The 23475-nt window shown below is 44.2% G+C and overlaps 1 protein-coding gene across 2 annotated transcripts in view; it reads left to right on the forward strand.

Moving 5' to 3' along the window:
• The first annotated feature begins 5167 nt into the window (after window positions 1-5167).
• The window catches only part of LOC138082681 (zinc finger protein 624), a 66528-nt gene continuing 48220 nt past the window's right edge, over window positions 5168-23475 (forward strand). The window contains exons 1-5 of one of the 2 annotated variants that reach the window (XM_068975927.1): window positions 5168-5240; window positions 6393-6481; window positions 10076-10190; window positions 11238-11330; window positions 15823-17054. In XM_068975927.1, the coding sequence (XP_068832028.1) occupies window positions 5204-5240; window positions 6393-6481; window positions 10076-10190; window positions 11238-11330; window positions 15823-17054 (1566 nt within the window). In that variant the 5' untranslated portion in view covers window positions 5168-5203. Of the gene's footprint in view, window positions 5241-6392; window positions 6482-10075; window positions 10191-11237; window positions 11331-15822; window positions 21171-23475 lie in introns of those variants that run through there. The other variant, XM_068975920.1, reaches the window with a different exon arrangement.

Here is a 23475-nt window from a genome sequence, read left to right on the forward strand (position 1 = left end):
GCAAAGAAAATAACTAAACTGTTTGTTCATTCACTTAGGAACAGCTCACGTTAGGCAAAGGCTTTTGTTCCTAATGTCAGCTGGAAGGAGTGAGCTCTTGGCCAGGGTCACTCACACACAGAATGCTTCTCATAGCTTTGCGAGATTCTGAGCTTTAAATTCGGGAACAAGAAAATCCATTCTTACCCAGTGACTCCCCACCTGCCTGAGGCAGAAATAACAAGCATGGTGACTCCTGGCACACACACGCCCCACACTCAGCTCAGACCTCCGGTGGGAACTCACAGCGGACCACGCTGCGGCCTCATCACGGCACTTCAGCCAGCGACTGCCACCTCACCCAGACAGAAAGCTGCTTTACCCCTTGGACTTGAGTCTCCTCTCCCCCACCTAGAGCTGAAGTCAGGGTGAAGTGGGGGATCCTACTTGAGAACCCTCTTTGTCCCCCGCAAACCTGAGACTCCACTAACCCGCAGAGAGAAACCAGGCTCCAGGTGGCACTGGCAGAGGTCCAGGAAGTACACTCTGTCCCAGATGGTCCTGGGAGTCCCCACTGCCCCTCGAACACACACACATACACAAACACCCCTAGAGACACCAGATGGCTGGGTGCTACTGGTACTGGCAGGGAGGTGCCACCAAACAAAGCACTCTCCCCAGGAAGTTCCTCTTCCTCACGGGCAGACGATCCCCTACCCATCCAGTTGCACTCCCTTTCCACCCACTCAGGCAGCATCGGCAGGGACCAGGTAGAGCTCCAGCAGCACCAGATCAACCAAGCTAACCAAAATAGTACCACAAAGGCTCTGAAGATTAAATTGCCATTGAAACCACGGCCCACAAAACTACACCGAGACCTACTATAAACAGGGTGACGATGCCCTAAAGCAGAAGTTTTAAATAGCACCCTCAGTTACATGAAAGTAACACGTAAAAGCCTAGATTGAAAGCTTTATCTTTTACAATTTGAAAAGATCCTTTTCTTTTTGTAGTCAGTGCTACTGACAAGTCAGATTTACTCAGTCAGTTATTCACTGAGGGACCACAAAATGCCAGGAACTGGGTTTTTTTAAATTTGTTTAATTTAATTTTGCCTGTGCTGGGTCTTCATTGCTGCCCACAGGCTTTTCTTTAGTTGTGATGAGAGGAAGCTACTCTGTAGTTGTGTGTGGGCATCTCATTGGGGTGGCTTCTACTGTAGAGCATGGGCTCCGGAGCACAGGCTTCAGGAGTTGTAGCACCTGTCCTGCAGGCATGTGGAATCTTCCCAGACCAGACATCAAACCACTGTCCCCTACATCAGCAGATGGAGTCTTAACCACTGGACCATCAGGGAAGTCCCAGGCACTGCTTTTGACACTGGGGTTTTAGCACTCATTGAACAAAACAAATCATTCTTTTTTTTTTTTTTTTGTCTTGTAAGTGATCCATGTTTAGTCTTTGAGGTTGTCAGAAGTCCTTCTTTGTTATTTATTGTTAGAGGACTTCAACAAGAGGATGTGACCATTGGTTGACCCAAGACCTGTTGTTTAGTTGCTGCTGCTGCTGCCGCCAAGTCGCTTCAGTTGTGTCCAACTCTGTACGACCCCGGAGACAGCAGCCCACCAGGCTCCCCTGTCTCTGGGATTCTCCAGGCAAGAAATCTGGAGTGGGTTGCCATTTCCTTCTCCAATGCTAGTTGTATCCAACTCTTCACCACCCCGTGGACGGTCAGCCTCCTCTGTCCATGGGGTTTCCCAAGCAAGAATACTGGAATGGGTTGCCAGTTCCTTCTCCAGGGGATCTTCTCCACTGAGGAATCAAATTTGTGTGTCTTGCATCTCCTGCGCTGGTAGGTGTGTTCTTTACTAGCTGAGCCATCAGGGAAATCAAAGGAATTTGAGTTATTTTCAAAGCAGAGAATCCATGGTGTTAAAATATGGTCAAGACCACTCCCTGTTTATTACCCTCTTCCTACCAGATGATCTTATATAATAATAAATCTATTTTCACTTCTGTTTTGCAGTAATCATCTGGCTGACTGCATGTATGTTCCTGCATGTGCATACGTATTTGGGTGTTCATGTGGATCAGGGTGCGACAAAGGTGAATAAAACCTTTGGAAGTGGAGCTGCTTGTATCTGTTAGTATCTACTCCTCTCCTAGCCCAGCTATAAGGTTACCCTGTGCTATGGTGAGTGGATAAAGATTTTCCCAGAGTGATGTCAGAGAGAGTAGAAAGGAGCACACAAGACATCAGAAAACACCCCCACTCCCAAAGCACATCCCTGAGTCCCCTCGTGGCATCTGGAGCTTTTCATCACTGCTACCATTCCATCCCCATCTAGACACGCCGCACACACACCCTAGGGCAGACTGTAGCCATCTGTCTCCCAGAGGGTCTCCAATCCATTTCTCATTCATTTCTTAATTCAACAACCTCCCTCCTTCCAGAGGCACCCAGGTTGGGTTTGGGACAAGGATCTAGCCATGTACATTGGGATGCTGTGTTAGTTACCGTTTTCTATCTAACAATATTACTACATACTTAGTGGCTGAAAATGGCACACATTTGTTATCTCACAGTATCTGTGGATGAAGGTCCAGGCACAGCTTAGCTGGGTCCTTGCAGTGGGCTGTCAAGGTATCAGCCAAGACTGGTTTCTCATGTGAAGACTCTACTAGGGTTGATCCACTTCCAAGCATCTGGGGGTTGTTGGCAGGCGTTAGCCCTCATCTGTCTTTCTGGGCTGACAGTTTCTTGTCTTGCAGATTTCCCCAATATCATACTTGTTTCACCAATGCCAGCAAGGAGGATTCTCCTAGCAAAACAAGCATTAGAATCGTGTCACCTTTGTTCCGTTTTATAGGTTAAAAGTTAAGTCAGAACTCCTACTCACACTCAAGGTCAGAGAGCGGATAACACAAAGGTGTGAATACCATGAGGCTCAGATCATGGGAACCACTTTGGAAAATGGGAACTGGATAAGGAGTACCTTCTTCTTCTTTTTGCCGTGTCTTGTGAATTGCAGGATCTTACTCCCCCTACCAGGGACTGATTCTGCGCTCACTGAAATGGAAGTGAGGAGTCTTAACCACTGGACTGTCAGGGAAATCCCAGGGGGTGCCTTATGGTAGGAACTAAAAATCTTTTCCCCAAAAGTTTTTGAAAACCATTGAAGGGTTTTAAGCAGGAATGTAACATCTTATTCTTAACTTTAGAATGATCACCAGCCAGAACATGTGGCTAACTGGTGGGAAAGCAAACTTGACTTACAGAAATCAGCTAGGAGGCTGGTACCTTAACACCAGAGAAACGTCGGTGTCTAGAACTAAGGTAATGGGGCTTCCCTGGTGGCTCAGACATTAAAGAAACCGCCTGCAATGCAGGAGACCCAGGTTTGATCCCTGGGTCAGGAAGATCCCCTGGAGAAGGGAATGGATACCCACTCCACTATTACACTAAGGTAATACTGAAAGGAAAAGAGAAACATGAACAAACTGGAGAATGATTTAAAGAACACAGTGAATAGGACTTGGTGATGAATAAACAGTGAGAGTTGAGGATATTCAGGTTCTGGTTTTTGCAAATGATTTGTAAGCAGTGATATTATTCACTGAGAAGAAGAGGGACAGTGTAGACAAAAGTTTGAAGTGCCTAGGTTTGTCCAATAACAGAAAGTGAAAGTTGCTCAGTTACATCCAACTCTTTATGACCCTCCTGCTGCTGCTGCTGCTAAGTCGCTTCAGTCGTGTCCGACTCTGTGCGACCCCACAGGCGGCAGCCCACCAGGCTCCCCCGTTCCTGGGATTCTCCAGGCAAGAACACTGGAGTGGGTTGCCATTTCCTTCTCCAATGCGTGAAAGTGAAGTCGCTCAGTCGTGTCCGACTCTTAGCGACCCCATGGACTGCAGCCTACCAGGCTCCTCCACCCATGGGATTTTCCAGGCAAGAGTACTGGAGTGGGGTGCCATTGCCTTCTCCATATGACCCTATAGTCCATGGAATTCTCTAGGCCAGAATACTAGAGTGGGTAGCCTTTCCCTTCTCCAGGGGATTGTCCCAATCCAGGGACCGAACCCAGGTCTCCCGCATGGCAGGCGGATTCTTTACCAACTGAGCTATAGGGAAGCCCATTAACAGAGACTAATCGTGCTCCCTTAAGGGAACACCTCCTTTGATAAATTTAATTTTTATGCTTGCAGAGAACCTGTTGCTCAAATCTGTTGAGCCAGTTGAAACTGGTTGAATCTTTTCAACTCACCCATCTCACATGTGTGAATTTTCAGTATTACAAGTAGTCTACGAACGCATACACATCGGTCTGCAAATACACCTTTCACACTGTTTGACGGCAAAGGATGAGTTTGGGAGAAAGGAGACGAATGTGGGGAAAGCCAAGTACTCTGAACATCTTACATTGGAGTGTCTTAAGTGGGACGCCTCAGCAGCGCCACGTGGAGACAGAGCGCGGGACTTGCAATATCTCGGTTCTGCCGTTTGCTCTTTTGCGTGTCCGCGGGATCCCGCATGAGCTAAGCGCCCACTACTCTCGCGAGACGGAGGCAGCCCGCGGCTCCTAGGATTTCCCCCAACCGCGCCACGCGTGCTCCCACCTGCTAAGGCGCGGGAGTCTGGCCGCGCCCGGGGCCTTCTGGGAAGCGTAGTTCCGGGACCGAACGAGGCCCGCCAGCCTAACCCCCTGCTCTTGCGCATGCGCGGTCCCGCTGGCCCGAGAAGTTCGTAGCCTTTGTGAGGCCGTGGTGGGAGGTGAGTTGTCGCTCAGGTACCGCTTCTCTCACTCGGCCTCGGCGGTGCCCCTTGGGCAGCTGTCTGCACCGATCAGGGCTGGAGTGCGCGCTGGAGGAAGGGGCGTCGAGGGCAGGAACGAGGCCCGGGGGCGCGGGACGGGCTGGCGGGTGGGGGGCTTGGTCTGCGCGGCGGCCCCTCGGCGGCGGCCCGGGCGCTGGTGCTCCTGCCGCGCGGTCCCGGAGCGGCAGCGCGAGGCGCTAGCGCCCAGCCTCAGGGATGCTTGTCCCGGCTTTCCAGGTGCCAGCTTCGAGGGCCGAGCCGGCTCGGGACGGAGCGAAGCCTTTTGGAGGAGCCCCCCGAGGGGCGGCGGGAAGGAGGATCACGAGGCCTCGGGGCTTCCCGCCCCTCCGCCCCGAGCGGGCTGCGCTGGGGGGAGAGCAGAACCTTCGCGGCCGGGAGGAGGCGGTGGCCATGGAGACTAATGTGGCCGAAACGCCCGGGAAGAGAGGTGAGAGGGGCTGGTGTTGAACTTGTGCTGGGGGCCGGGCCGAATCCTTCCTGATGAACGGGAGTCAGTGTTGTCTGGCTCCTTTGTCTGGGGACGGACGGGCTCTTCGAATGAGAGTGGAGAGCTTGCTGTGGGATCCCCTCTCTTCCCACTCCAGCTGGGTGCACAGGAGACCCTTCAAAGCCTCCCTCAAAATGTGAGCGAAATGTTATTAATTGCTGCTGAGGCTTGGGCATAGCCTCTCACTTAGTGTCACACCTTCTTCTTCTCCTGGGTGGTTATACCATCCTAGCTTCATCAGTGGGTCCGACGGTTTAGCTTTTTGGTAAACAAAAGTATCTTCCACATCTTCCCAGTTGGCTCAGTGGTAAAGAACCCGCCTGCTAATGCAGGAGACACAGGAGAGAAAAGCTCGATCCCTGAGTCTTGAAGATCCCCTGGGGAAGGAAATGGCAACCCACTTCAGTATTCTTGTCTGGGAAATCCCATAGACAGAGGAGCCTGACGGGCTACAGTCCATGCGATCGCAGAGAGTCGGACACGACTGAGCACGCATGCATTTTCCACACCTATTTTTCCACTTTGCACAAAAACTCTTTGATTTCGGTAGAGCAGATCCTTTGTCTTACAGAGGAGACACGAGGCATAGGAGTCAGTGACTGGCTTCCAGTTCTCCTAAATCAAGGCTTTCTTGAAGTTTTCTCTGTGACCTACATCAAATCTACACTCCTCCCCCACCCCTGCTTGTTGGATTTCTAAGTTCTACCCCAGTCTCAAGTAATAATAATTATTTGGAGGTGGGATCCAGCAGTCTACCTTTGGACTAAGGTTGCAGAGTGATTTCTTTCAGAGCTGTTGAGCCTGTTTTTCCTATGTAGATCAAGCCTGGGGCGGGGGTCGGGGGGTCGGTGTGGCTGGGACTTTTAATTTCCAGGCTCAGAGGATGCTGTCTTCCAGGATCTGTTAGGGTAACAGCAGCTGAATGAATTGAAGCCCCGAAGAGCAGCGTTCCTGAGTTATTTCCAGATTGGGATCCCTTCAGTAGCAGTGTCTGTAAGGAGCACCAGTAGTACAGAGGCAGGAGTTTTAAACCTGCAGATCTGCATCACGAGATATATTTGGGTCCTATCATGACTGCTTTCTTGCTTTTAGCTCTGCCTCCCCAGGATTCTCCCTTTTCCCAAGAAAACTGCACAGAAGAGGGAGAAGTGGCAGCTTTGCGCCTCATGGCCAGGTCGCAGGTGAGTGGATCTCTGCTGATTATTGAAATTCACCTTATCTCTCAGATCGTGGACACGCTCTCTTCTGTTTGAAGTGGAGTTTCTGTGTCCCGCTAGAGCCCATCTGGAGAGCTGAGTTCTGATTCTAAGAGATGGCTCAAGTGACTAGTGGATTCGGTGAGAAATGTTTTCTACTTCTTCATAGTATCTTGTGCATCTAGTTTGATCACTCAGCAGGCATGGAAGGAGCTTTGCCCTTCTTGAATGTAGCAGCTAATTTCTGTGCCTGGTATTTGGAAATGATTTTAAAAGATAGTGTGGTGCACTCTTCTTAAAATGTATGTTTCAGTAGAGGGAAACAGCATATACGTGACTGTTAAGTAGGAATTTAAGAAAGCACCGTAAGTGCTGGAGTGAATTATGAACATAATTACTCAGATAGTTCAAAGAAATACTGGAAGAGGAAGCCTATAGAAGATTCTAATCACCCCTCCAAGATGATGAATGCTCAGGTATTTTAGAGGTGAAGTGTTATCAAGTTGCAGCTCACTTTCCAATCTCTCCCTTCCCCAAGGGCTGATATTAAGAATTGTTAATTTGGGACTTCACTGGCAGTCCAGTGGTTGAGACTGCTTCCACTACAGGAGGCTCGAGTTCAATCCCTGGCCAGTGAACTGAGATCCCTCATGCCCTGTGGTGTGGCCAAATATATATATATATTAGAATTGTTGGATATAAGTGATAGTTGTAATATATGGGTGATTGGTATAATAGTCTTTCAACTTTCTTTGCATGTCCAAAAATTTTTAATTTTTATTAAACTTGGGTAGGAGAAAAGAGTTCTCCCTGATGTGTGTCATACCACAACCCAAAGATTCCTCCACTAGCCTCTGTCTTGGCTGCTTTAATCCAGAGTGTGAAAAGTGGGCCTGGCACATTCCTACCATTTAGCAAAGTGATTTCTCAGAATCCTTGTGTACTTGGTGGCGTCCGTTGGTTTCTTGAATATCTTATATGATTATTGAAGATTTTATCACTCAAGAAGCTTTTTAAGTTGCAGCTAATGAAAACTCAATTCAAACAGGCCTAAGCAAGTTTATTGACAGTTATAAGGGAAAATCCAGGTCTGGCTAAAATTAAGTTCAGACAGTGACATTAGAACCTGTTTTCTCCATTTCAGTCAGCTTTTCCTTTCTCTGTGTTTTGCACTCAGTCTTTTCTTCTAGTGCAGGCTGGCCCCTAACAAATTTAAGCTTACATCTTCCTATGTTGAAAATCAGAGGAAAAGAACATCTTCCTTTCTAGTCGTTCCAGATTCCAGAAGTACTGAAAGTTAACTCTAATGGGTATTATACCCTTCCTTGGACCATTATTCACCAAATCTGAGTGTGATGATCAGAGTATAGACCTGAGCACACATGTAAACCTGTATCCCACCCGTGGGTTAGAGGTGAGCTAGGACTGCCTGAACTGTGTGGACTAAACGTGGCTAGGCATGGCAGCCAGAGGACAGTCAGGGTATAAAGCACCAGAAGAAGGGTGAACGCTTAATACATTTCAACAAGAGACTAGTTTCGAGAGTTGTTACAGCTTCAGGATGGATTAAACCTTTTATGGAAATTTTGAAAATTCTCCGTGTGTCCTTTTTGTATTGCATTAGATTTTGTTTGATGCTAATATTGCAACTGTCTTTCTTATTAAAATTTGCCTGGGCTGTGGATCTTTTACTTATCAGATTTTTTTTTTTTAATGTTTTAAAATTTTGCTCACAGTAACCAGGTGAAAGGCACAGACATGTATAAATATAAAAGTATAGTATGCATACTGACCTCACCAAATTGTTTGCTACCTCTCCCTACTGAGGATAACAGTTTGGTGTATATTTTTCCATATGTTTTCGTTGGACTTGAACTACTATATTCAGACATGTAGTATACTGTGTTTCCTTCCATTTCCCCAGCCACCCACCCAGTCCCCAACTTTGGGGGTTTTGTCTGGATCTCTTTTCTGTAAAGAGGATGTGTCTGTTTTAAGAAACCTTTTTATAAGGGAAGTGAATTTATTCATATTAATATAATTGCTTGTGTGTTTCACATTTTTGTTGCTGTGTGATTTTTGTAATTCTGTTTACTGTGCTTTCTCCTTCTATATTTTTTCTCCCTTTTGTGCAGTAGTTTGCATTTTGTTTTTCTGATTTTTTTTGTTTGTTTGGTTTTCCGATTTTTTTTTTTAATGGTTTGGAAGTTAATTTCCACTGTCAGTTTAGCTATAGATAGGCAGATTGGAAGATCAAAGTCATTTTTTCTCATAGTATCTTGTCTACTTAGTAGCTGATTAATGATTTTTATATTTTCTAAGGATGATTCCTAAATTTTTTTAAGTCTCTAAGGTTAGTTCCATTTTGGGAAACTTTATTTGAAATAATTTGAGACTTATGTAGCAAGTGGTAGAAAGATTTCTCATATATGTACTCCATTCAGATTCTCCAGGATTTAACATTTCACTTCATTTATTACTTTCTTTTTCCAGAATCAGGAAGTTGATGTTGTTATAGTACTATAACGTACTGCTCTTATTCATGTTTCCCAGTCCCTTATTTTTCTTGATTTTCTTCCCCTTAATTTCTGCTTTTATCCTGTAATTCCTTCTGTTTTCCCTCATTCTGTCTCTAATTTGACTTGTATGCTTTGTTCACTTAATTCTACTAATTTTTTTTAATGAAATGGAAGTGTTTCTTCTGAGTACAATTTTAGCCTTATGACATTGATTTTTGCCTTTTATTTCATTATTTTGAAATTTTAATATTTTTGTAATTAATTTTTTCAATTACCATCAGTTATTGCTTTTTCATTTCTCTTTTGGAATTTATTAACATTTACTTCATTACTTTTGCAAATGCTTTATGGATATTTAAATAGAAGTGGTTTTCTATCAAGTTATAGCATTTGGTATATTTATTTCAACAATGTGGAATATTATTACCATTCTCTATCGCTTAAAGAGAAACCTTCAGTACTGGTATATATCTTTTTCTAATGAGTTTTTGTATTTTGTGTGTTAGATTAATTCAGTCCTAAGGTGTTTACATATGAACATTTACATTTTATATCTGTACCCTTTCTTAATCTGTTGCTGTCATTTTCCAGTTTAATGCTTCTTGCTTTGAATTGATTCCATGCTTCACTGAGCTTGTCCAGTCACAAGTTCTGTGTAAATTATCTTTCAAATTTTTTATTGAGGACTCCCAAGGAGAATTATACAGATGTGCTTTTTGTCTCTGCCTGTATTTCATTTACTTTGCCAAACTGTTTTGTTGATTCATTGGTTCCTGTTTTAATTCTTTATTCCCCAGAAAAAATGATAGTCTCTCAGTGCAGAAACCATGGTCTTCTTTTGATTCCCATGTTGGATCTTGGACAGTGTGCCTGGCACGTAATTGTTACCCAGCGACTTTACATGGAAAGTCCAGGACACATGAGAATGGTTGTCTCTTACTGCAGTCATTCCCCCTGTTGAATACATCTACGCACTTACTCCAGGACCAGCAGAAACTGAGAGGTGATAGGGAGACTGCGAAGAGACGGATGGTAAACAGAAGTATGTTTTGTGTCTTAGGCATCAGTGACCTTCAAGGATGTGGCCATGGACTTTACCCCAGAGGAGTGGGGGAGGCTGGATCCCGCCCAGAGGGACGTGATGCTGGAGAACTACAGGAACCTGGTCTCACTCTGTAAGGACAGACTCTCGTTGTGACTGCTGACCTGCTTATGGGGACCTCATTGTTTTATTGACAGTGAAGTAGCTTAACAAAGCCAGAAAAAGTATTGGTCCCTTTGGGCCCAGAGAGAATCTGTGTATGCTCTAGGGTCTTGGTGAAAGGTCTAGGCTTGTTTTCTTTTATTAGGAGTCTTTGGATTCAGGTGACAAAAACTGAATTCACACTAGCTTGGAAGGGAATCAGGTATGGTGTCAGGAGTTTCTTTCACCTGCTTATTTTTTAATGACGTGCCATAGGTTTTCCCGAATCTCCCTGTGGGCAGAGATGGCCTTTAGCGCCTCTAGTGTTACGTCCTTCCAGTTACAGAGCTGAGGAAAGAAAGAGGGCTTCTGTCCTGGGAGTTTCAGCAGATAAGCTCATGTGTCCATCATGAGACAGTTACTCAAGCCAGGGAAATAGAGAACACTCTGGCCAGTTTGGATCCTGTGTCCACCTCTGTGTGGTGTGTTTGTGTGCAAGTGTGTCCATGCATACACATGCATGTACATGTATGTGTTTGTATGAGTAGTGGAAGGAACTATCTTAGCTCCTCCCAAATCTCATGTAATAAATTCAGTAAGAAAGTGGGTTCTAGTAACTGAAGAAAAAAAGAAAGGAAAACATCAGAAACAACTAGTCATAGACCCCCAGGCTCATGGTGCTGCTGCAGGGGTCCCACTTCACCCAGCTCTTTCCCTGAGCTGAGGATTGATGAGCAGTGTCTCCCTGGGACTCCCGTAATAAACAAGTGAGAAAATCTTTTTTTTTTTTCTTTCCATTTTTTACAGGCTAAATATTTGTCTTCTCAAATGTGTGTGACTCCTTACTGTGCCCAGACTCTTGCTGCGCATGTTTTAAGCTTCATTTATAGGCTTCCACCTCCCTTATTCCAGAACTTCCTATGGTGTCTTGTCTTTGTGGATCCAGGGGTTGGGGCTGTGCTCTGGGACACAGCTTTATACCCATCACCAAGAGCTAAGTTCCCTTTTTTTTTTTTTTTTAAATTTTTCTAATGAGCAGGGCTTCCAGTTTCCAAACCTGAGAACCACAGTTTGGAGAATGGAGAAGAACCACTGCTGCTTGAGAGAAAAGCCCCCAAAAGCAGCTGCTCAGGTGAGTCAGATAGATGGGGGTCTCCAGAAAGAACAATCCCATGGGATGCTAAAGAAGTCAGGACTTCTTTAGCATCTGGTGGTCCAGTAGTTAAGACTCCTTGCTTACAATGCAGGAGCCATGGCATGGGTCCAGTCACTAGTCAAGATACTAAGATCCCGCGTGCTATCTCTACTTGTTTATGTCAAAGATGCTACAGTACAACATGTTGAAAACTCAGTGCCTGGTATGTGCCCAAATTCTTCATCCCCCTAACAGGATCCTCTTCCAATAATTGTATTAAGGCACTTGCTGCTTATCAAATTGTACATGTCAGAAATCTGAACAATCTTTACATAACCTCTTTGCCTTTATCCAGTTCATCCTTGTGTTTATCTGATCACTTCTAAGTATTTCCTCATCATTAACATCTCTCTGTCTCCCTTTCATCTGAGGTCATCTCCCTGACTCCACCCTTACCCCTATAAACTCCATTCTTTATGTGGCAGTGAGTGATACTTTCAAAATGCAAGTCTGATGGCGTCACCCTTTTGCTTAGGGCTTGTCCGTGGCTTCCTGTTGCTCTTAGGATGACCACCAAAATCCTAGAGGCCTATAGACGCTTGTAAAATCTGACCCTTACTCATAATATCCAGCCCTGCTTCATACCTACTTTCCCTCTGATTTTGTACCTTATCTTAGCAACTCTTTAATGGTTTTAGCATCATTGAACCTATTTAACTCCCAAAATTGTTGAGAATCTTAGCATGCTTTTGTTTATGTGGGTCATATCTACCAGTAGTTACCATATTAGAAATTAAAAGTGAGAAAGATTTTAAACTATTGTATGATAAATTTAGAAATAACAATTATAAACCCATTACATGTTAATGCAAATAACACAATTTAAATAAAAATTATTTCTCTACAACAAAAATTTATTGAAAAGAATGGCATTGTTTTACATTTTTGCAGGTCTTTTTGTATATGGCTAATAGAGGACAGCTTTATAATTATATCTGCTTCTGAATGCAGCTTGATGTGATGCATTGTTTTGGTTGGCCTGTATGAAGAATATTGCCTCATGCCAATATTTAGCTGGAAGAAGTAGGAGTATTTTATAGCCTTTTGAGATAATTTTGGCTTTTCTCCTGATTATACACCAAAGTGGGGCAAGTAGTAGTTTCCTAAAGGGTTAGGTACAAGGTGCATCTGAAACCATATCCATGAACTTTTCATACTCTTAAAATCTATTGATCTTTTGGAAAATCTTGTTTACTGAGTTAGGCAGATCTTCCAAATATTGACACATTATGGAATATGTTAAAAGTCACAATTTTCAGTATCACCACTGACCTTATCAGAAAAGCCTTTAAGTATTAGGAAACTATGAAGCTCTCAGTGGGAGGTAAAAGTTTTCCAAAATTCTAATTTCTGCCTAAAAGCTCACATTTTTTCAAATACTGTCAGTTGTTTTCTTTGAAATGGTAGGCTCATCTTTTTTTCAGTTTTGAGAGAATATCTGCCAGATACCCAACATAGATAACATAGTTTGTCAGTCATTCTTTCAAGTAAAAGTGCTAGTCTATTTAAAAAGGAAAAAATGACTGATTCCACAATGGATGGTTTTCCTCAAGACAAGCACCATATTTTTATATAAGTGGACTTGCATTATAAATATTTCCTATTTCATCATCTAGAATGTTAAAAAGGCGTGTAGTCAAAGTTTAATAGATTAAAATTAATTTATTAAATTAATAGTGTTTCCTATTGTTTCCATAGACATTTTTAGGTGAAACTGGCTCCCCCCTCCCCTTAACTGAGAGTACACAGCAGGGGAAAATGTAACAGCTACTGGTACATCTGGTGTTTTGTCCTGATTTGTGCCTAAGTTGTGGGCAGTTTCACCACCATTACTTTGCAACATAAATGCAAATTTCAAGACAGTGAAAAAGGCCAATAAGATCCAAGTATTATTTTGAAAACAGTTTTGAACCTAGAGACTCCCAGAGGTCCACAGACCACACTTTGAAATCACTGCCCATACTAGCCTTATATCAATTTATATTTTACAAACAACTTATGTAGCACCTATGCTGTATTAGGGTCCTCAGTGTTTTATAAATATCCTCATTTAATGCTCCTTGAGGTAGGTGTTGTTTTTATTCTTCATGAAGCAGGTATTGTTTTTGCCCCATCTTACAGATAAGGAAGCTAAAGTAGAAAGTTAAATAACTTGGGCCAGGTCACATGGCTGGAAGTGACAAAGCTGGTTTTAAATTCATGCGTTCTGATTTCAGAGTCCATGCTGTCAACCACTGTGCTCTTCCTAAGTGCTCCCTCTCACCTTGGGGCTTCTATACATATCATTTCCTCTACCTGGAAGGCTCACCTTTTCATCTGTACCTGTTACCTGGAACACTCACCCGGACCCCAGCCCTACTTGGATTTCAGCTCAGTGATTTACCTTCTCAGGGAGGACCTCACCCCCCATGCCCCTGGATTCCCCTTATAATCTTTCACAGCATCATTTGCCTTTTATTTCTTACTAAGGTGCATTTTTTATATGTATTCATGGATGTCAGACTAAATTTTTTTCTCCCCTTGTGTACATAAGGACTGTTTGTTTTTCCCCAGAGCCTAGCATATCCACTAGATAATCATTGAATAAATGGATAGACGAGTAAATAAATGAACAAAGTTCATCTGGCTGTGTGGAATGAGGGACAGGTCTAACTTGTCTTCTGAATGTTTAGTAAGTCACAGGACCATTTCCTTTAAAAACCAGTTATCTTTAGTTCACTGACTGAAATTCCACCTTTGTATTGTCCTTAATTATATACTTGATTTTGTTTCTGAATTGCTCTTCTGTTTCATTTTTTGTTGTTTGTTGTTGTTTAGTTGCTAAATCATATCTGTTTTGCGACCCCATTAACCCACCAGGCTTCTCTGTCCATGGGCTTTCCCAGGCAAGAATACTGGAGTGGGTTGCCATTTACTCCTCCAGGAGATCTTCCCAACCCAGGGATTGAACCCGTGTCTCCTTCATTTCAGACAGATTCTTCACCACTGAGCCACCTGGGAAGTCCACCTATCAAGCTATCAGACTTTTTTACCAGACCTTTTTTTAGGCAACCAAGAATTTATCTGGTCAAATGGATTTCACTGAACTATTTATTTATTCTTTGGAACTATAGTCTTTATAAATTATTTTGGCTTTATAATTTCATATTGAACATAAAAATTCTAATAGATATATAGTAGATAATATTCAGAGAGGTTGGCTACTGTCCCTGCTCTCTTGTATTCTGGTGCTCTCTCTGAGTAATCTTATTTTCTAGTATTTCATGTATCTGTCCTTGATTTTGGAAAATGTAACCAAATATGTCGATAATATCTGTATCTCTCAAAGTAGCAAACCAAACACACTCCTTTCCAGTTTGCTGGAGTTTTTTGTTTTGTTTTGTTTTGTTTTGTTTTGTTTATTTCACTTTAAATATTGTATTGGTTTTGCCATACATTGACTTGAATCTGCCATGAGTGTACATGTGTTCCCCATCCTGAGCTGGGGTTTTTTAAGTCTATTTAATGTATCCTGAAGATCACCTCCTAGCAATTATCTAGTGATCAATGTACTATTTTTTTAAGTTCCACATACTCCATTGTGTATATACACCATGATTTAATCAGTTCTCTATAGTAGAATATTTGAGATGTTACCAGTTTTGCTACCTCAATTAGTGTTGTAATGTTTAGCCTTGTGCAGGTATCAGTTCAGTTCAGTTCAGTTCAGTCGCTCAGTCGTGTCCGACTCTTTGCGACCCCGTGAATTGCAGCACGCCAGGCCTCCCTGTCCATCACCAACTCCCGGAGTTCACTCAGACTCATGTCCATCAAGTCAGTGATGCCATCCAGCCATCTCATCCTCGGTCGTCCCCTTCTCCTGCCCCCAATCCCTCCCATCATCAGAGTCTTTTATATTTGCCATTATATCTTAGGGAGGTCATAGATTTTTGAATCGGGACATTATAAATGCATTCTTAGGAGAGATTTTAAACTGAAAATGGAGTGCATAGTAGGATTGAGTAAGGCTGGGTGACTGGAAACTTAGAAGTCATCACTGTGCCTGCACCAAAGTGGTGACTGCCTGGCTGTATCTGATAGACAACACTTGATGTTCTGTTAGAGGTTGTTCCTCCCCTGTCCTGATCTGGGATACTCATTTCCTGCTCAGCCAGCAATATAGCACTTCCTCTCCATCCCTCTTCTTGTCTTTTTGGTCATCTTTTGCCTTATTCTGCCTCCTGGGTCAGATTGTGTACGGATTTATCTGCATAGCTCTGTACATTCGTTCCCCTCCATTTTCTTCTCTTTGCAAATCTTCTTCCAAGAGTCAAATCCACTTCCTCATTGAAGCCATGCTTTTCACCTTCATTAACTCTGACCCATTACAGAACTACCATTTTGTCAAACTCAGAAGACGAAAGAAATTTACATTTCCAATTTCTTTCAGACTCAGAGACTAGTCCCAGAAGCAAGGATTCAACTTCAGTGCAAGATTTTTGCAAAGAAGAATCATGCCAGGTTGCAATCATAGACAGGCTGACAAGGGACAGTGTCTGTATCTCCAGCACAGAAACAACTCTTGACTGTAAAGACTGGTTGGAGAATCAGCAGGGAAGTCAGGAGAGACACTGGAGAGGAATGTTCACCCACATGAATTCACTCCCAGAAGAGAGAGCCCCTGAGCACGACGTTTACTGGAAAACCCTAGGCCAGAAGTCAGTCCTTCTCACTCAAGACAGAATTCCCAAAGGACCCTATGCTTTCCACACCCTTGAAAAAAGACTGAAACAGAAATCTACCTTAATGAAAAAGCAGAGGACCTATAAGGAAAAGAAACCTCATAAATGCAATGACTGTGGTGAACTCTTCACTTACCACTCAGTGCTCATTCGACACCAGAGGGTCCATACGGGGGAGAAGCCCTACAGCTGTGCAGACTGTGGGAAATCTTTCAGCCACAGGGCTAATTTAACCAAACATCAGAGAACTCACACAAGAATTCTCTTCGAGTGCAGTGAGTGCAAAAAAGCCTTCACCGAAAGTGCATCCCTTGCCATTCATCAGAGGATTCACATTGGAGAAAGACCGTATGAGTGTGGTGAGTGTGGGAAAGGCTTTAATCGAAGCACCCACCTTGTGCAGCACCAGCTGATCCACACGGGGGTGAAGCCCTATGAATGTAACGAGTGTGATAAAGCCTTCATTCATTCCTCAGCACTCATTAAACATCAAAGAACTCACACTGGAGAGAAACCTTACAAATGCCAGGAGTGTGGGAAAGCCTTTAGCCACTGCTCGTCGCTTACCAAACATCAGAGGGTTCACACTGGAGAGAAACCCTATGAGTGCAGCGAATGTGGGAAGACTTTCAGTCAGAGCACACATCTTGTCCAGCATCAAAGGATTCACACAGGAGAGAAACCCTACGAGTGTCATGAGTGTGGGAAAACCTTCAGCCGGAGCTCCAATTTCGCTAAACATCAAAGAATTCATATTGGCAAGAAACCATACAAATGTAACGAGTGTAGCAAAGCCTTCATTCATTCGTCAGCCCTTATTCAACACCAGAGAACTCATACTGGTGAGAAACCCTACAGATGTAACGAGTGTGGGAAGAGCTTTAAGTGCAGTTCATCCCTCATCAGACATCAAAGGATTCACATGGAAGAGCAACCCTGAAAAATGACTTGAGTGCTAAGGAATGTAAGTTGGTGTTATCGCTGTGTTAAATACCTGAGTGGTTTGGGAGGAAGACCCAAAAAATGCTGCCTGAGAAACAGTTCTGTGTGCATCTAATTCTACTCACATAACACAATAGTTTTGAGCCATAAACAGAATGTTTCTTCTATCCATTGATTTGATGATTCTGAGTGCTTCCAGCCAGAAATCTCAAAGGTTGATCCCTAAACCACCATCCCACTACCCATAATGCTCTTTTGTAGAAATTCAGAAAGTCCTTGGGAGTGGGTAGCAATACAGTCATTGTGAAGTCCAATTCCCCCTCTTTGTCACACCAAAGCTTGTTACTGCATCTCACTGTGTAAGAACATCCTTGTGGGTGAGGTTCATATCCTCAATTATCAGGATGACACAGAGCTGTTTATTTTCAAATCCAAAGTGGACACCCAGCTATCTGGAGAATGTTGTTTCTTTTACATTAACTGTAAAAATTTAAAGATTAGAGTTGAAATACACTCTGGCTTCCCTCCCAGCCCCAAAGGCTGCTGTCTTAGTTGATGAACAATGGGGTTTGAGTTATGCCCACATGGATTAGGCTGACACTTAGATAGTTATTACCCCTCTGCTGGATACATCCTCACTTCACACTTCCTTGGAAGTGACCTTGAGATAAAGAGTTGGAACCTTAACTGTAGTTTTGTTTCAGGTCCCTCTTTCCTTATCTTTGACATTGAATGAATCCTTGGTTTTCTGTACTACAGAATTAGGGAGATTTCACTCCTTTACCTCATTCTGCTGTTTGTAAAGTAAGTTTTGTCACTTTGAGAAAAAGCCCCTGGGATATGGAGAGTCTAGAAAGTTGACTGACTCAGTGTGCTGTTCCATTTAGAGTCCCAGGCAAGAAGAAGACCTGGAGCAGCTCCGAGGCACAAGAAATATATCCTCAGACCTCACATGATGCACATTTTTTGTCGTCGTTCTTCTATGTATTGGTCTTTGTCGTATCCCAGAGCCCTGGAGAAGGTAGAAAAGGCACAGAGCCACCCTGATCTTGACATAAGTTACATGGGTGACCAAAGACCTAGTAGTGGGATGGAAACACAAAAGCAAGAGTTCAAATAAATATTTAGCAGGACACCACACAAATGTCTTGTTACAGACTTTTTATTTATTGTTACAGAGAATAACAGAGACTGTGAAAAGAAGATTATAGAAAAGAAAGTGGAAACATTTGCAGATTTCCTCTCTCTTCTAAATCCTGTCCTTGATGAACACTCAACAGCCAGCGCACGCTTTTCCCCTCCACGTTATCCCCATTACTCCTTACAGTTCTCATTGTTCCCTCCGTATACCTTAGTTCTATCGTTGAGGAAAAGGAGAGGAAGAGTTTAAAGTGGGGTAATAGAGATCAAGGTCAGGTCTAAACCCAGCAATAATGGAAACCAAAACAATAGGAAATAGAGTGTAAAGGACTAAGGAGAGGCTTTGAAAAGAATTAAAAAAAAAAAGCTGGAACTTGAGAGATGATACTAGGAGAATGGCTGACATAGGACAAAATAAAAAGGAGCTCAGCCCTCATCACTTGATACTCGGATTAACAACCTAAAGCAGGAATTGACAAACTGGCCTGGACCCACCACCTTGTTCTGTAAATAGTGTTTAATTGGAACTGGGCCTCACTCATTATTTACATGTCATGTATAGCTGTTTTTGTACTAAAATAGTGGAGTTAAGTAGTTAAGGCAGAGATTTCATGTCCCAGAAAGCCTAAAACACTTGCTGTTTCTCAACATTCCAGGTGTTTGAGTGAGAAGTTCATTCATTTGGCGGCCAATACTTGGCTAACACAAGATTAGTGGGCTTGAATTCTGTCACCTCCACTTGGCAATTAATTATGTGACTTTAAAAAGCTACTTCTTTCTGAGCCCCAGCCTTATCTGTAAAATGGAAACAGGTCATCCCTCTCTCAAGGCTGTTGTGAGGATAAGACTGCAGGTAGAGAAACTGGCACACAATTATTCTTTTCTCTCATGAGTTTCCAGGAGCCCCCACATAAGCTCAAATCCACGGATGCTTAAGTTCCTTACAGAAAGTGATGTAGTACAGTTGGCCCTGTGTTTCTGAGGCTTTTGCATTCTCAGATTCAACCGACCGTGGATGGAAATTTTCATCCACAGTCGGTTGAATCTGCTGATGCAAAACAATACAGAGGGCAGGTTGTATTTATTAAAAACACGCATGTAAGTGGACCTGTGAAGTTCAAACCTGTGCTATTCAAGGAAGGATTGACAACATTTTAATGAAGTGGTGAGTCAGTTTAGTCTGCTGTAACGAAATGTCACTAAGTGATTTGTTTATGAACAACTGTCTCACAGTTCTGGAGACTGGAAAGTCCAGGGTCAGGACCCTGGTAGGATGTCTGATGAGGCCCCTTCCTGATCCACAGATGGCCATCTGTTTGCTGTGTCCTTCCATGGTGGAAGGGCTGGGGAGCTCTCTGTGGCCTCCTTCATGAGGGCATGTTTGTGAGTCCATGTTTCATGAGTTCTGTTTGTGATGACTGCTCTTACGACCTCATCACCTCCTAAAGGTCCCGCTTCCAAATACCAGCACTTTGGGGATTAGGTTTCATCGTGAATTGGAGGGTGGGGGTGGGGACACAATCATTCTGTCTATTAACAAGTGGCTGAGCATCAATCAGAAGTTACTTAATGTGTTTTCCATACCCTTTGTTTATTGATCTGGAGGTAACCACCCTGCTCCCAGCACACGGTAGAGAAGGGCTTCACAGCTCTCTGCTCTTGCTCCATCCCACACAGCCTCCTGGAGATCTTGTGGAATCTGTCTTTTTTCCTTGTAAGTATCACATAACCAGGAGCTGTCCTGTATGTCTTCTAACTGCAGTTTAGCATCAAGGGACTTACTCTAAGATAGTTTTACTAAGAGCTCTGGCCCTTTTCATATCAGTATTTGTTCCTTTTATGCTTACGAGTTTAATCTGACTGCGTGTTTGTACTTCCACAGCAATCTTGGAAGTTTTAGTGTCCTGCTTTTCAAATGTTTTTGATAATCTGTAAACTAAATTTGATTGTTCTTATTGGCCCACTGTCAATAAAGATATCGTTTGTATATTTGTTGTCAGAAACTTTTGTAAAATGCTTTTAAATTCTCACTTAAGCGAGTTTTGAGAGGTAAAGACCAGCTATAAAATATCTCCACATCATTCAGGAAACCGATTGCATTTCTAATTGTTCACCTAGGCTTAATAACCTCTATCCTAGAGAAGGTGAAAGAGCCGAGGAAGATCATTCCTACCAAGTCGTGCTCAGGCCAAGTATATCCCTCACTTCAGAGTGATGGGGAGACCAGGGAGGGAAGGACTTCATGTAAAAAGTACAACTAAAACTAAGCCAAATACATTGTTGGGCCAGACACAGAATAATCCATACATACTAAATGCACACGTTTATAACACACGATACTAATCTGTAGGGTTGGAAACTAGATGATCCTTAGCTTTGGCAGGACAGAATGGGTAGTGTTTATGGAGGTTGAGGAGAGAAGCCTCTGTGTTGCTAGTTTTATTCTATTTTCTTACACTGTGTTGTAGTTACAAACATATGTTCAGTCGCTCAGTGTCCGACTCTTTGAGACGCCATGAATTGCAGCATGCCAGGCCTCCCTATCCATCACCAACTCCCGGAGTTCACTCAAACTCACATCCATCGAGTTGGTAATGCCATCCAGCCATCTCATCCTCTGTCGTCCCCTTCTCCTCCTGCTCCCAATCCCTCCCAGCATCAGAGTCTTTTCCAAGGAGTCAACTCTTCCCATGAGGTGGCTAAAGTACTGGAGTTTCAGCTTTAGCATCATTTCTTCCAAAGAACACCCAGGACTGATCTCCTTTAGAATGGACTGGTTGGATCTCCTTGCAGTCCAAGAGTCTCTCAAGAGTCTTCTCCAACACCACAGTTCAAAAGCATCAGTTCTTCAGTGCTCAGCTTTCTTCACAGTCCAACTCTCACATCCATACATGACCACAGGAAAAACCATAGCCTTGACTAGACGGACCTTTGTTAGCAAAGTAATGTCTCTGCTTTTCAATATGCTATCTAGGTTGGTCATAACTTGCCTTCCAAGGAGTAAGCCTTTTAATTTCATCACTTGGTAATAAATCACTAAGCAGTAGAGTTATGATTTCTGTCCTTTTTGCTGTATGTTATACTTCAAATAATGCACTTGAATACATTTTGTAATTAAGGCAAATAATACAAATTATAATAAAACTTTGCAATCTTATTTCCATTTCATGAAAAACAGTCACCAGAAGGACTCCAAGATTAAGTACCATGGGCCCAGGGTTCAAGCCCTGGTAGGGGAGCTAAGATGCCAGAAACTGTTGGGGAAAAAAGGGGCAGGGGGCGGAGGTGGTATTAGAGTTAACAGTCTCATCATTGAGGGAAGCTGCTCTAGAAACTTTGAGGATTCTGTGTGACCCAATGTGGAAATATGGCCTTTGGGCATCAAAACCGTGGAACTGAGGCAAAAGAAAGAAAACGTGCTTTAAATAATACTGTCAACATTTATTATTAGGATGAGTCAAGGAAACTTTCAAAGATCCAGAAATTAAAATGAAGGCATTATGATTTTTCGGCCAAGAAACTGAATGAGGCAGATACAGGTGGACACGCAATCCCTAATTCCCCCGCCCCTAACCCCCAAGCGCGTCTGGGGTTTTAGTTAGTTGCATGAGGCTTCCCTTGTGCCTCAGATGGTAGAGTCTGCCTGCCATGGAGGAAACCTAGGTTCCATCCCTGAGTTGAGAAGATCCTCTGGTGGAGGACACGGCAACCCACTGCAGTATTCTTGCCTAGAGAATCCCATGGACAGAGGAGCCTAGTAGGCTACAGTCCATGGGGTCGCAAGAGTCTGACATGACAGCGACTTGCACACTGTTCTCTCAATGGCTTTATTTCTTTAGTCAAATGGAAGTGCTCAGAGGCAAGGGCTGTGTCATTCTTTGTATCACTAGTTTTAGTGCTCGACACACAGTCGTGATCTCTCAACGTGACCAAACTTCTTAGGTCTACAAACTGTCTACGATGCCAACTCCCGCACCAAAGCAGAAAGGAGTTGCAAGAGCAGGGCGGCGGCGCGGAGGATTCTGGGCGCCGTGGTCCCCGCCGGCTGCGCAGGCGCACTGCCGTCCGCGGCCGCTCCCGCCGCCGGCGCCATTGCTGGAAGCGCTCACGCCCTGCCCTGAGAGCGCCTTGTCCTCAGGCGGCCGCCAGGTATTAGTTGCCCTGGCGCCTGGCCGGGTCCCCCTCACCCCTCCCTCGGCGCTCTGCTCCCGGCGGCGTCAGGGGCGGGGCCGCTTCCTGTGGGGCCTCTGGCCTGGAGCTGACCCGCCCGCCTCAGAGGCGGCCGGGGTCGGGCTACCTCAGAAGGCAGCGACCTGGAGGCTCTGGGAGAGGGAGCCGGGCTGGGCGGGGGCGCGGCTGGACCCTCCCTTCTTCCTGGGGCCGCCCCTAGACTGAGGAGGAGTGGGCTGAGAAGGGCTTTGAGGGGAGCAGACGGGTTGGAGGAAGGAGAATCTCTCCGTCCTGGGTTTGGCAGCGTGGAGGGACTGGGGTTCGATAGCGGAAACCTGACAGGTGTCCCCCTCCTGCCTTTGGGAAGCGGAGGCAGCTTTTCCTGCCGGCGCAACTTCCAGATACCCAGCACAGGTTTTTTTGTCTGTTTTTGTTGCTGGGGTAACTTCAGTCTCTCAGTCGTCTCCGACTGTTTGCGACCCCGTGGACTGCAGCACGCCAGGCCTCCCTGTCCAACACCAACTCCCGGGGCTTACTCAAACTTGGAAGACCTTAGATCCCCGACCAGAGCTTGACATGGGCCAGGGCAGTGAAAGCCCGGAGTTGTAACCACTGGATCCCAGGGAATTCCGAGAACGCAGTATTATTAACTCTGCTGTGCGTTGCAGCCCTGTTGCTTATTTTATTTTATTTATTTATTTTCTTGGCCGTTCCATGCAGTTTGTAGGAACTTAGTTCCCCAACCAGGATTGGAACCCGTACCCCTGCAGTGGAAGTCCCGTGTCTTAATCACTGGATTGCCAGGGAAGTCCCTTGGACTTACTTATTTTGTACCTGGAAGCTTGTACCTTTTGACCACCTTCACCAACTTCGCAGCTACCACCCCCCACCCCACCCCCCCAAACCATCAATCTGTTCTCTGTATCTGGCAGTCTAGGGTGTTTTGTTTTGTTTTTAGATTACACATTTAAATGAGATCCTATGGTACTTAATTCACTTAGACTTAATCTTTTTTAATGTGGGATAGGTTAGTAGTCCAGTTTCATGCTTTTGCAGGTCACTGTCCAGTTTTCCCAACATTATTTTTTGAAGAGACTGTTCTTTCCCTG

This window comes from Capricornis sumatraensis, chromosome 8 (assembly GCF_032405125.1).
Source record: "Capricornis sumatraensis isolate serow.1 chromosome 8, serow.2, whole genome shotgun sequence".
In the NCBI taxonomy this organism is placed as follows: Eukaryota; Metazoa; Chordata; class Mammalia; order Artiodactyla; family Bovidae; genus Capricornis; species Capricornis sumatraensis.